Source organism: Lithobates pipiens, unplaced genomic scaffold, assembly GCF_037356315.1.
Source record: "Lithobates pipiens isolate NorthernLeopardFrog02 unplaced genomic scaffold, aLitPip1_a1.2 Scaffold_13, whole genome shotgun sequence".
In the NCBI taxonomy this organism is placed as follows: Eukaryota; Metazoa; Chordata; class Amphibia; order Anura; family Ranidae; genus Lithobates; species Lithobates pipiens.
In genome coordinates, this window is record NW_027507718.1 from 123231767 (window position 1) to 123244928 (window position 13162).

At 40.0% G+C, this 13162-nt stretch overlaps 1 protein-coding gene across 12 annotated transcripts in view; it reads right to left on the bottom strand.

Moving 5' to 3' along the window:
• Positions 1–404: 404 nt before the first annotated feature.
• CHERP (calcium homeostasis endoplasmic reticulum protein) overlaps positions 405–13162 on the bottom strand; it is an 89727-nt gene continuing 76969 nt past the window's right edge. For all 12 annotated transcript variants that reach the window (XM_077475498.1, XM_077475499.1, XM_077475492.1 and 9 more), the window contains 3 exons: positions 10833–11018; positions 5575–5625; positions 405–1088 (listed from right to left, as the gene is read on the bottom strand). In XM_077475498.1, the coding sequence (XP_077331624.1) occupies positions 1051–1088; positions 5575–5625; positions 10833–11018 (275 nt within the window). In that variant the 3' untranslated portion in view covers positions 405–1050. The remainder of the gene's footprint in view (positions 1089–5574; positions 5626–10832; positions 11019–13162) is intronic.

Below are 13162 nucleotides of genomic sequence, written 5' to 3' on the forward strand. Positions count from 1 at the left end.
CCCCCCCCCCCCCCCCAAAAAAAAATGGTTTGCTTTAACTGCTTATATAGCGTTAGTTGCAGTTTGGCATCAATTTGTTAGTATGTCTAAATGTGCTAGTACATCGAACACTTCCCCCTCCCCCAGACTGAATGCTGCTGTTCAAAATGAGCCCCCTGCTGTGCCGATTCCTCCAGAGTGGAGGCACTCTAAATACAGGACATGTGCTACTGGCCAGATCACCAGGTACAGAGGGAAAAATAAGCCTAAAAATGTAAACGAATGCAGCCATCACATCTAATGATTCGTAATCTGCAATAAATAAAATTGTTGGTTTTGAGTTTGAGTTTAATTCCACTTGAAGGAATTCAGAATATATGAGGAACTTGGCAATTAAAAAGTGACTTGAAAGAAAAGAGCATGGATACCACAGTTTCACTAATTTATTTTACAAAATTATTTTTAAGCAGAGAAGGGCTTTTTTCGCAAACAAAAAATAAAAAATCATACAGAAAAATGGTTTCCAATTACATAATACACAGTTACACTGTTGAACACAAAATCAGCAGGGAGTAAAATACTTTGTTACATCCTAAACTTGCAAGAAAAGCTCAAAATGTAGCAACATATAGCTAACACTTCTTGTGTGGAAATTCATGAGTTTGCCTTCAGTGCCTATAATACAATATTGTTTTAAAAAGTAGTTTCTTATGAAGTCTTTGAAAAACTAATAAGCGAAGAAATTGCTGGTGAACAGAACAGTCCTGATCATCCCGGGGAACATTATGTAGACAATATACCATTTTATTGTGGTAATCCGTACATTTGTAAGGCTGGGCACGGAACAGTTTCCATTGTGTGTTGAAAACCAGGTCTGTGATCCAAGGATGAGAAACATTGTCAGAGATGCGTTGTCTGCATTAAAATTTTTCTTTTTTTTTTTTTAAATTAAAAACTAACAATTGAGTGGCAAAAGATCACCAAAAGCAATTCTTTACAATATATGTGATAAAATTCAAGGTCAGTTCTCAGGGAGAGTGTTTACAGTAACTGCGACCATCTTGGGTTAGGTCATTCTTGTGCTGGTGGATCCTGGCACTCCCGCTTCACTATAGGAAAAGAACAGGCATGTCAACCATAGGTCTGTAACCAATTGTCTTTAATGTATAGATATTTGTATCAGAAATAAAAAAAGATGCAACTCTGCGCTGTGGTAGGGCAGCAGCTGACACAGATAAGAAAAAGTGTGTAGCACCAAAAGTAAATAAAATGGCGATGACATGAGAATATTGTGCTCTAAATGGACAGCACATTGAAATAAAGTGTAAAAAAATAAATAAAAAAAATAAATGATAAATATATATTTTTTATATATATCCAATCATGTGGCTGGGAATCAAAAATAATCTGGCAGCTGTTGTAGGGAACAGTGGTGTATTTTGGTTTTGTGCTGCCCTAGGCAACACTAACATCGGGCACCTGCCTCCCCATCCAAAATGTGTCCCAACCCTTCCTTTCACATGTGCAGTCCAGAGTGGACTGGAGGTACACCTGTTCCTCCATAGAGGAGAGTGGAGGGTCCAATTGGGTCCACCTGAAAAATGGACAAGCGAATACAATTAGAATACCACCAAAAGATAAGAGTATTGGTGTCCCCTAATGCAGGAAAGAGTGCATATCCGGTCTGAAAAATTCTCAGATTATCAAAAACAAAATTACAAATAGGAAAAACATATAAACAAAAAACCAGCTGTTTGCATATCCTGTCTGAAAAATTCTCAGAGCATCAAAAATTACACTTTTTCCTGCATTAGGGGACACCAATACTCTTATTTTTCAGTGGTTGTTCCACTGAATTATTTTGGTTACTTCCTGGTCTTTAACAAAATGGCATTTTTGGCATTTCCGGTGCCTTTGAGCATAGCTAGAATGGTGGCCGTGTCACTTCCGGTCACCGGCAAAATGGTCGACAGATCACGTCCCGTTTGCAAATTCTCTGTGGAGATGCCGTGATTCAAGCAGCTTTGAGAGGCTATATAAAACTAGTTTGACGTCTGACACTAGAGGACCCCTTGGTAATGTCCTATTGGACGAAAAGCTTTGGGGGAGCAGACACTAGTACTGACGTCAGGCCACTGTCCAATACTGGGTCAGCAGTGGCACCCATTGTCATATGTTTCAGGATTTATTTTATTCTGGCTTTTAACTTACAATTCCAATAAATGCTACACTATGGAGACTTCATCTGGCTCCCAGTGAGCCTTAAGTACTGCAGCTACATCTGGATGATGCGAGTTACTGAATAGCCTTCCCCACAACAGATGGCGGATCTATACCGAGTGCCATACATGCCAAAAGTCCAGATTTTCCCAGGATTTAGACCCTTGATCTGGTCTATCTGTGTCCCGGAAAAAATACCGGGAAATTGGCCTTTTCCCGGTATTCGGTAGGCAACCCCCATCCACAACTTTTGGCTATGGAAACATGGCCACGGCATCTCCTCTATGTTCAGTGGAGAAGGGAGGGGCCTCTGACCCACACAGCTAATCGGCTTCAGAGTACAAGCAAATTGCTCTGCTTGTACACTAAAGAGAGCCGATTAGATGCACAGGTCAGAGGCCCCTCCCCTCGCCACTGAACATAGAGGAGACACCTGCTATCCGGAGGGAGATACCACGACCATGTTTCCATAGCCAAAAGTTGCGGCTGGCGGTCGGTCGGTGATGGGGGTTGCCTACTGAATGCCGGGAGAACCCACAGGCACCACTAAGCTGCCGCCCACCGCCCATGCCCAATTCTTAGCCGACAGCCAGCAGAGGTGCAGGGGGGGATGCTCATTCTGCAGGTACCACAGTTGCAGGTGAGCAGCAATGTGATCGGCTGGATGTTCTGTGTTTGAGGGTGTGGGATACAGAGCTGAGTTGGGTGCACATAAAGTCCTGTATTATGTTCTCACCCTCCCTGACAATCTCCTATACCATGCCCTCACCCATCTCTGACCATTTCTTTTATCATGTCCTCACACACTCTGAATTTTTTCAAAATGTTGGCAACTACAAGTGCGCGTTTGCTGCTGTAATGGTAGTCAGCTTTTCTGGTGAGTGTACATTTCACAGGGGTGCGGTGGACGATTCTGGAGCACTGTACTGGGCCACCTCTTCATTTTTCAAGTACCCACCAAATTTTTGTGCACATCTTTGCACTGAACTATTGTGTTTTCACCTATAAGTTTATATTGCTGTTCCTATCATGGGACTGTGCATTTAAATCTATATTTTTCAGTACATCGTTTTTTTATATTGCCGATTCCCATCTGCATGGTTGGACTTCTATAATACACACACACATATACAGGTCCTTCTCAAAAAATTAGCATATTGTGATAAAGTTCATTATTTTCTGTAATGTACTGATAAACATTAGACTTTCATATATTTTAGATTCATTACACACAACTGAAGTAGTTCAAGCCTTTTCTTGTTTTAATATTGATGATTTTGGCATACAGCTCCTGAAAACCCAAAAATCCTATCTCAAAAAATTAGCATATTTCATCCGACCAAAAAAAGAAAAGTGTTTTTAATACAAAAAAAGTCAACCTTCAAATAATTATGTTCAGTTATGCACTCAATACTTGGTCGGGAATCCTTTTGCAGAAATGACTGCTTCAATGCGGCCTGGCATGGAGGCAACCAGCCTATGGCACTGCTGAGGTGTTATGGAGGCCCAGGATGCTTCGATAGCGGCCTTAAGCTCATCCAGAGTGTTGGGTCTTGCGTCTCTCAACTTTCTCTTCCCAATATCCCACAGATTCTCTATGGGGTTCAGGTCAGGAGAGTTGGCAGGCCAATTGAGCACAGTAATACCATGGTCAGTAAACCATTTACCAGTGGTTTTGGCACTGTGAGCAGGTGCCAGGTCGTGCTGAAAAAAGAAATCTTTATCTCCATAAAGCTTTTCAGCAGATGGAAGCATGAAGTGCTCCAAAATCTCCTGATAGCTAGCTGCATTGACCCTGCCCTTGATAAAACACAGAGGACCAACACCAGCAGCTGACATGGCACCCCAGACCATCACTGACTGTGGGTAATTGACACTGGACCTCAGGCATTTTGGCATTTTCCTCTCCCCAGTCTTCCTCCAGACTCTGGCACCTTGATTTCCGAATGACATGCAAAATTTGCTTTCATCCGAAAAAAGTACTTTGGACCACTGAGCAACAGTCCAGTGCTGCTTCTCTGTAGCCCAGGTCAGGCACTTCTGCCGCTGTTTCTGGTTCAAAAGTGGCTTGACCTGGGGAATGCGGCACCTGTAGCCCATTTCCTGCACACGCCTGTTCATGGTGGCTCTGGATGTTTCTACTCCAGACTCAGTCCACTGCTTCCGCAGGTCCTCCAAGGTCTGGAATCGGTCCTTCTCCACAATCTTCTTCAGGGTCCGGTCACCTCTTCTCGTTGTGCAGAGTTTTCTGCCACACTTTTTCCTTCCCACAGACTTCCCACTGAGGTGCCTTGATACAGCACTCTGGGAACAGCCTATTCGTTCAGAAATTTCTTTCTGTGTCTTACCCTCTTGCTTGAGGGTGTCAATGATGGCCTTCTGGACAGCAGTCAGGTCGGCAGTCTTACCCATGATTGCGGTTTTGAGTAATGAACCAGGCTGGGAGTTTTTAAAAGCCTCAGGAATCTTTTGCAGGTGTTTAGAGTTAATTAGTTGATTCAGATGATTAGGTTAATAGCTTGTTTAGAGAACCTTTTCATGATATACTAATTTTTTGAGATAGGAATTTTGGGTTTTCATGAGCTGTATGCCAAAATCATCAATATTAAAACAAGAAAAGGCTTGAACTACTTCAGTTGTGTGTAATGAATCTAAAATATATGAAAGTCTAATGTTTATCAGTACATTACAGAAAATAATGAACTTTATCACAATATGCTAATTTTTTGAGAAGGACCTGTATATACATATATATATATTAATTATACACACACACACATTTAGCATTGTTTTCACTTTTAACACCGTTTTGGACTTTATTTTGATGTGCTGTCCATTTATAACAGTATTCTCATCTCTGTTCATTTACTGTTAGCGCAACAGACTTTTTATTATAGATATTTTGTATATTTTGATACAAAACATCAACATTTAAAATGAAAAGGATGACTACGCACAAAACTAAAAACAGTATAGACTGACTGGGGCTCCTGCATACATATCTATAATATTTTTAATAAAGTAGCATGCACACACAAAAATATGACACCACAAAATCAATAAACTATTGTAGGTTTAAATACCAAACAAATGCTAGAAAAACATGTTGCTTTTTTGCCTAAAGACAAATCGGGGGGCATCTCAAGTGGACCAGGATAATATACAAATAAGCAAAAGGGGTTTATAGGTCCCTATGTTGACACCAGAGAATAAAAGCCTGTGAATTAAATGGTCATCTTACATTTACAAGTCATATTTCTTCTGAATTCTAGGTAAGAAACAAGGAACAACTATGGTCATGCTTTGCTAAAAAGCTGCCGTCACCGCTAATTTTTATTTCAATTTATTAACAAGGGAATAAAGAACACCACTCACGGTTTCCTGGTGGACCTGAGCCTGGTGGAAATGGTCCTCCCGCTTTGAAATCTGCAATAAAATGAAACGGCTACACTTTTCAGAACCAGGCCAGGATACAGCCCACCAAACCATGTGCCCAAATAAAATGTGAGCAATACATTTTTTAATTATACAGCACAACTAATAAAAAAAAGGCACTAGGACTATGCACGGATACAATTACACAATAATAGATGCGGCCATGTTCAAGATAAACAGTAGAGATTACAAAGTCTAATAATCAGCATATTGGGTTGGAGAGCGTGTGACCCCAACCATAAGAATATTATCAGATATACACTCACCAGCCATTTATTAGGTACACCTTGCTAATACAGAGTTGGACCCCGTTTTTGTATATCCTTTGACCAAAAATAATATACAATACAGCTCTACTCACACACGTCAACACCACAAAATATCAAGTGTCCCCTCTATCACTAGAATGTACATGTTTGATTTGTTCACTGGTACACTGACATCGGTCTACCTTTCAACAAATCCTAAATGAAGAATGCAGTGTCAATCTCAGCTCCCAAACCAAATTAACTATCACAGCTGGAGCAGAAAGTATAAAGACGTTTTGTATATCAGTTTAATAAATTAATTACGCTAAAAGTTTAAGTGGCCAGAGTTTGTTTTTTTTCTTCTTCAAAATCTGGAAGGTAAAAAATACTTGTGATGAAAAATGCTTGATCTATGTCCTCTGAATGATGGCACCCATAAAAGATTACAGCAATCCATGCAATTCTCGCCAACACCTGAACCATGGACAGCAGCAAAACATCAACACCACTCAAAAAAAAAAAAAAAAAAAAAAAAAAAAAAAAAAAAAGATAGCAACCCAAAACATCCACCTACTACAATTCTTTTCCCTTCTAACCCTGCATTAAAGCAGAACTAAAGTCTATTTTTTCCAATGCAAACCCTATGAAATTGCAAGCCAGTATGTGAATAATGTGCATAGGACACTTGCAAATCTGTGTTACATTTTGCATTATGTATATTTCACAATATCCATATGCCATCTTCCCTAGTTTCCTCATCAGCATTAGAGGGGGGACGTGAAGGGCTGCCACTATCTGAGGGAACTATTTTTTACCTATTACCCATTCAGGAACACAGCTTGATGATACGAGCTCTAGGGTTATACTGCTGCCTACAGGAGAAAAAAAAAAAAAAAGGAGGACACCGGGCATAACACAAAAATTAAGGAAAACCCTCTAGAGGCTACAACCCCTTCCACCTTAGAATGGATGTCTTTCCTTTCTACTATATTTTTAGCTTGAATTGCAAGAATTTTTTACCATCAACAGCTATTGCTATTTTGACGACAACAACTGGAAGCTTCACAACAGTACTACAATCAGCAGCGACTAACCTGCTGTGTTTTAATTAGCACAAGAGACTGCTGGGGATACTGGGTGGAATGACTGAGCCAGGACCAATGTTCTGACCATCCCTATAGAAGACACTGTGTAGCTAAAAACGTTTCATAGTAGAGTTTTGTCTTGTTACTCCACCTTGAATGTTTGTTTTGTGTCTTCCCATATCTCTACAAAATTTGGCAGATCTTTTCAGACATTCAGGGTTTAAGGTGTTTTAAATACAATTTCTTTACAGTTCTGAAACCCAAAGAAGGCATTTATCCCATTTTGGTTTTTAAGGTTCTCCATGCCTGTATGTCCTCAGAAGTAAAAAAAAAAAAACTATTTGGTTGATTATGGTCTCTCTCAACTTATCCATTGACATACAAGATGCATATTTACACATTATTATCTATCCAGGTCATCAGTGATTTTGTTACCTTGCTTTGTGCAACCATTAATATTATACTGTGACCCCTTTTTAAGCCCCCAGTGTATTCACAAAGTGCCTCACACTAGTTATGGGTCTTTTTCGTCTCAGAAGCATTCCAGTCATTGGATACCTACATGGTCTGCTTCTGCAAGAGCAGAACTCTCTGGCCTTGAGCTCCAAAATGTCATCCAGAACGTGGACCTTGAAAGACTTCGCTTAGAGTAGAGTATTTGTTTTTTTTTCTGAAAACCTTTCAGGCCAAGATCTCCATGCAAAATCAGGTTTGGTAACTTCAACCTGTAAGCCTGTCTCCTCTATGGAACTGCATACAAGTGCTTGAATCGATGGTCTTTTCCTTGAAAAGTGGTTCAATTTTCTCAATTCCACAGAACTTTCAAACTGAACATTTTCATTGTGTGGGACAAATCCAGTCTCTCTCTGGACAAGATGACCTTGTTACAGTCTTAAACCAAGAGGTCTCTGTCATGGTGGTGTCTGCCCCACCATGATTATATTCCTATACATCAAAAGATATCCCAATAGATGCCAGTATTCTGGTTTGGGGCCAATGTCTGGATGATCTGTCTGTTCAGGGTTGCTGATCTCAGGAGCTAAGCTAAAGCTTCCATTCAGCTTACTAGGCTTAAGAGCAATGCGTCTGTTATTACTTCTCTGTATCGTCCATCTTGTCCAAGTGCAATGCCACAGCTGTGGTATACATCAGTAATTGGGGGAAGCAGAAGTATTGCAGGGACAGGGGGAGGTAAAGTCTATCCTGTCAGGGGTAGAGGTCCATGTTCTGGATATCGCCACAATGCACATTTCCAAAGGGCAAAAACAGCAGGCAAATGTTTTTGGCAAACATCTGGACCTGAAGGAATGGTCTCTTCTTCAGGTAATGTTCCAAGACATATAATGTGTAAAAATAAATAAATGAATAATAATAAAAAAAAAGGGCACGCCAGCCTTGTCCATAAACTGAGACATTTTCAAAATGGTAAAAGTAGGTAATATAATCACAAACGGTAAAACGCAATTTGAATTAATGTCTCTGGATTTCCAGTCTGAGGAGGGCAGCAAGGCCAAGTGGGACATAGTGAACTGAGACCTGGTTCATGCTATAGACACGCCTGTGGGACTAATTCCACAACACTGGTGCCATACTTGAGTGCAGAAGAAGTTTACTATATTGTTACAGGGCATGTATGCATTTGGGGACACCTGATTTGTTAGCTTCTTAGTTCAAGAAGAAAGATTTGATTCTAGGACGTGGGACTCGACTGGAAGTAGCAGATGCCCTGGTGAAACCCAGATGTATGCCTTTTCTCTGCGGAAACGTTTACCTCACCTGCTTCTAAAAATCAACAACTTCAGAAAGGCCATGCTGCATGTGGTATATCAGCTGTTAGTGGATGCTCCATGGCTTCTACCAAATCGGTTATTTCAAGAACTGACTTTTTACCCCGCTTCTCATTTGCTGGCTTTGATGGACTGGCTGTTAAAACCAGTTCTGTGAGACGGGGGCATTTTGGATTTAGCAATTCCTACCATGCCTGAAGCTCATAAATCTATTTCTCCCAAGACTTGCCTTTGAACCTATTTGGGACATTTCCTTGACATTGTTGTAAGGTAGTCTTTTTTGTTACAATTACTTCTGCCAGAAGGGTTTTCAGAGTTATTAGCATTGTCCTGTAGAAAACCCCATTTAATCTTACACAAAAACACGGCTGTTTTAAGACAATGAACCCCCACCTTCTAGGTTAAAAATTGATAATTGTATATCTATTTTTGGACCGATTATATAAACTCTTCATTTTACAAAGGTTTTTGGTTTCAGACTCTCTCTCTTCAATTGAGCTAATTGTTTATGTACATTCTAGCTTAACCACTTAAGGACCAAGCCTCTTTTTGAGATTTATTGTTTACAAGTTAAAAACATTTTTTTTGCTAGAAAAATTACTTAGAAAAAAAATTTATAATGTTTGGGGAAGTGTCTAACACCCTAGAGCAGTGATGGCGAACCTTGGCACCCCAGATGTTTTGGAACTACATTTCCCATGATCCTCATGCACTCTGAAGTGTATTTGAGCATCATGGGAAATGTAGTTCCAAAAACATCTGGGGTGCCAAGGTTCGCCATCACTGCCCTAGAGAATAAAATGGTTGTCGTTGCAATACTTTGTCACACCATATTTGTGCAGCAGTCTTACAAGCACACTTTTTTTGGAAAACAGACACCTTTTTGAATTACAAAAATAAAAACAGTAAAGTTAGCCCAATTTTTTTTTTATATTGTGAAAGATAATGTTATATTGAGTAAATTCATACCCAACATGTCATGCTTCAAAATTGCACCCGCTCGTGGAATGGCGACAAACTTTTACCCTTAAAAAATCTCCATAGGCGATATTTAAAATAAATCTACAGGTTGCATGTTTTGAGTTACAGAGGAGGTCGAGGGCTGGAATTACTGCTCTCGCTCTACTGATTGTGTTCAAACCACACGTGAGGTATTGCCGCAGTTTTCATATGCGGACGCTACTCACGTATGTGTTCGCTTCTGCACGTGAGCTCGGCAGAACGGGGCACGTTTAAAAAAAAAAAAGTTTCTCTTATTTTACCCTTTATTTTTACACTGTTCTTTTTAAAAAAAAAAAAAAAAGTGTCACCTTTATTCCTATTACAAGGAATGTAAACATCCCTTGTAATAGAAAAAAAAAAAAGCATGACAGGACCTCTTAAATATGAGATCTGAGGTCAAAAAGACCTCATATTTACACTCAAATGCAATAAAAAAAAAATAAGTAAAAATGTTGTCATTAAAAAAAAAAAATTCCCCTTTAAGAGCTATGGGTGAAAGTGATGTTTTGACATCACTTCCGCTCTGCAACTCATGTCTATACCCAGCAAGGGATAACATCCGATTGCCGCCTCCGCCGCTGCCGATGACCCCTCACCTGCCGCCGATAAAAGTGATCTTGCGCCGAATCTGCCACAGAGACCACTCTTATTGGAAAGCGGACCGCCGGCCAAAGACGAGGATACCGGGGGTTATGGCAGCTAGCTGCTGCCATAACAACAATATTCCACTTCAAAGTTAGGACATATATCGGGGTGCTGTGGTCCATAAGTGGTTAAGATAAAGTCTGTGAGCAACAGAATTTCTATAAAGGTTAGCTGGTAAACACGTAAAATGTGGTTTAGAGTTCTATTCTTTTCCCGTATTTAAAAGTTGTCAGGCCTTAAAAAAAAACAAAAAAACAAAAAAAAAAAAAAAAACTTAAATTGTATTTTACAAAAAGGTTTTTTTTTTTGTCCTGATCAAAATAAAGTACAAAATTAGACATCCAAAACTAGCACCAAATGTCTCCTTTGTGAACAGACAACTTAAAAAGCATATTAAATGAATTGACATCCTAATCTTTTTCAGCACTTACTCTCATCTCTGGCTTTCATTCGTGCAATGAAAGAGTAACTTTTGTTCCTACGGTAGTTTTCATAGGGATCATCAAGAGAGACTCCCACTCCTTTGTACTGGTCCCATTTGTCACGGATGTCTCCCCCTTTTATTGGGTCCTGAATACCCTGCTCATTAGCACCAAGGCCTCCAGCTCCACTCCACCCTAAAAGAAAATGAAGGTTTTAGTTACATCTTTAAGCATTTTATATGTATAGTACCAGAATATTTGTATGCTTTTCTTCCTGCTCAGAAGTGTGCTTTTGGGCCATTTGACCATCAATCCTTCTTGCATTCACTTGGTTCCACACGTCATTCCCTCGCTGTCAGAATGAGCGAGTAGAAATGATGTAAAAGATTATTTCCCAGTAACAGCTCGCTCGTCTGGACAAGGGAACACACGGAACCAAGTATTTGCTCCTGTACAGTGATCCTGTGCCTGGCAATTTGTTGCCAGCAAGAGGAGTGCTGGCATGATATGTCTCTTACTACTCCCCTGCTGTTGTAGTTCAAATCTATGGCCAGCTCCTTTAAGTCTTTGAAATTCACTTTTTCCCTAGGCAATATCCCTAAGCTCAGTTGCCACACAGTTGGGCAGAAACCCTTTCCAGTAAGCATTAAAGTGGTTGTAAACCCTTACAAACCACTTTGACCTACAGGCAAGCCTAGATTAAGGCTTACCTGTAGGTCCAAGAAATATCTCCTAAACCTACACGGTTTAGGAGATATTTACAAAAAGAGACAGGCACCGCTGTCTACGGCCCATGCCGTTTGGCCAATGGAAAAAAAGCATTACCCCAGTGAAGCTAAAACAGGGCTTAGGACTCTCATTTTGCCTCATAGGACTGTGCAGAGTACCTGAGTTTGAGGGGAGGAAATGAGGGGAGGTTAATCTATCCTACCCAATTCCCGGAAGTCCCGAGTACGTTTATTCAATCCCAGAGACCAAAAGGGAGAAAAGGCAAGTACAGTTGTGTTCAATATAATAGAAGTCCAACATCACTAACCAGATTAAGCAAGGTTTTTGGTATAAATTAGATTTCTACATGGCAAATAATTTACTAGTAGGTGAGGTAGAGCAATAGAAAAACAAACAGACCAAACAGTCATGACATGCATGCTGCTGATTCTTCGTAATTGAATCATTAATCAAAAAGGGGCGTGTTCAAAATAATTTCTCTCTGAAAAATCTGAGAAATACTGGTTAATCCAGACAGACATGGTTCAGAAGAACAGCATACTTTGATTAAAAAGTTGATCGTAGAGGAGAAAACATATAAAGAAGTGCAGAAACCGATAGACTGCTTGGCTAAAATGATCTCAAATGCTTTAGCCACTTGGCACTTAAGGACCGATCCTCTTTGAGATGCGTTTTTTTGCTAGAAAACTACTTAGAACCCCCAAACATTATACATTTTTTTATAACGCCCTAGAGAATAAAATAGCAGTCGTTGCAATACTTTGTCACACTGTATATGCTCAGCGGTCTTACAAGCGCACTTATGTTGGAAAAAAAAAAACAGTTAAGTTTGCCCAATTTTTTTTTTATATTGTGAAAGATGATGTTACACCGAGCAAATAAATGTGCTTCAAATTTGCGCCCGCTCGTGGAATGGTGACAAACTTTGAGCCTTAAAAATCTCCACAGGCAACAGGTTGCATGTTTTAAATTACAGAGGAGCTCTAGAGCTATAATTATTGCTCTTTCTCTACTGATCACAGCGACACATCACGTGTGGTTTGAAAACCATTTTCATATGCGGGCACTATTCACGTATGCGTTTGCTTCTGCGCGCAACTCAGCATGATAGGGCACATTTAAAAAAAAAAAAAAAAAAAAAGATGGTGTCACTTTTATTCCTATTACAAGGAATGTAAACATCCCTTGTAATAGAAAAAAAAAAAAAAATAAAAAAAATAAAAAAAAAGCATGATAGGACCCCTTAAATATAAGATCCAGGGTCAAAAAACCTCAGATCTCATATTTACACTTAAATGCAATTAAAAACTACATAAAAAATTTGGCATTTAAAAAATAAATAAAATAAATGTCCCTTTAAGAGCTATGGGTGGAAGTGACGTTATGACCTTGCTTCCCCCATGCTTTGTATTGGAGACGGGTGGTGGCCATCTTCCCCTCACTCGTCTCCAAGTCCAGCAAGGTTGAAGATCCGATTCACCTCCACCGGTGGGTCCGGTAAGAGGCGGAGGGTGGGGGCCCTCTCCCACCGCCAATAAAAGTGATCTTGCAGTGAATCCACCGCAGAGACCACTATTATCGGAATCCGGACCACCGGCCAAACAAGAGGA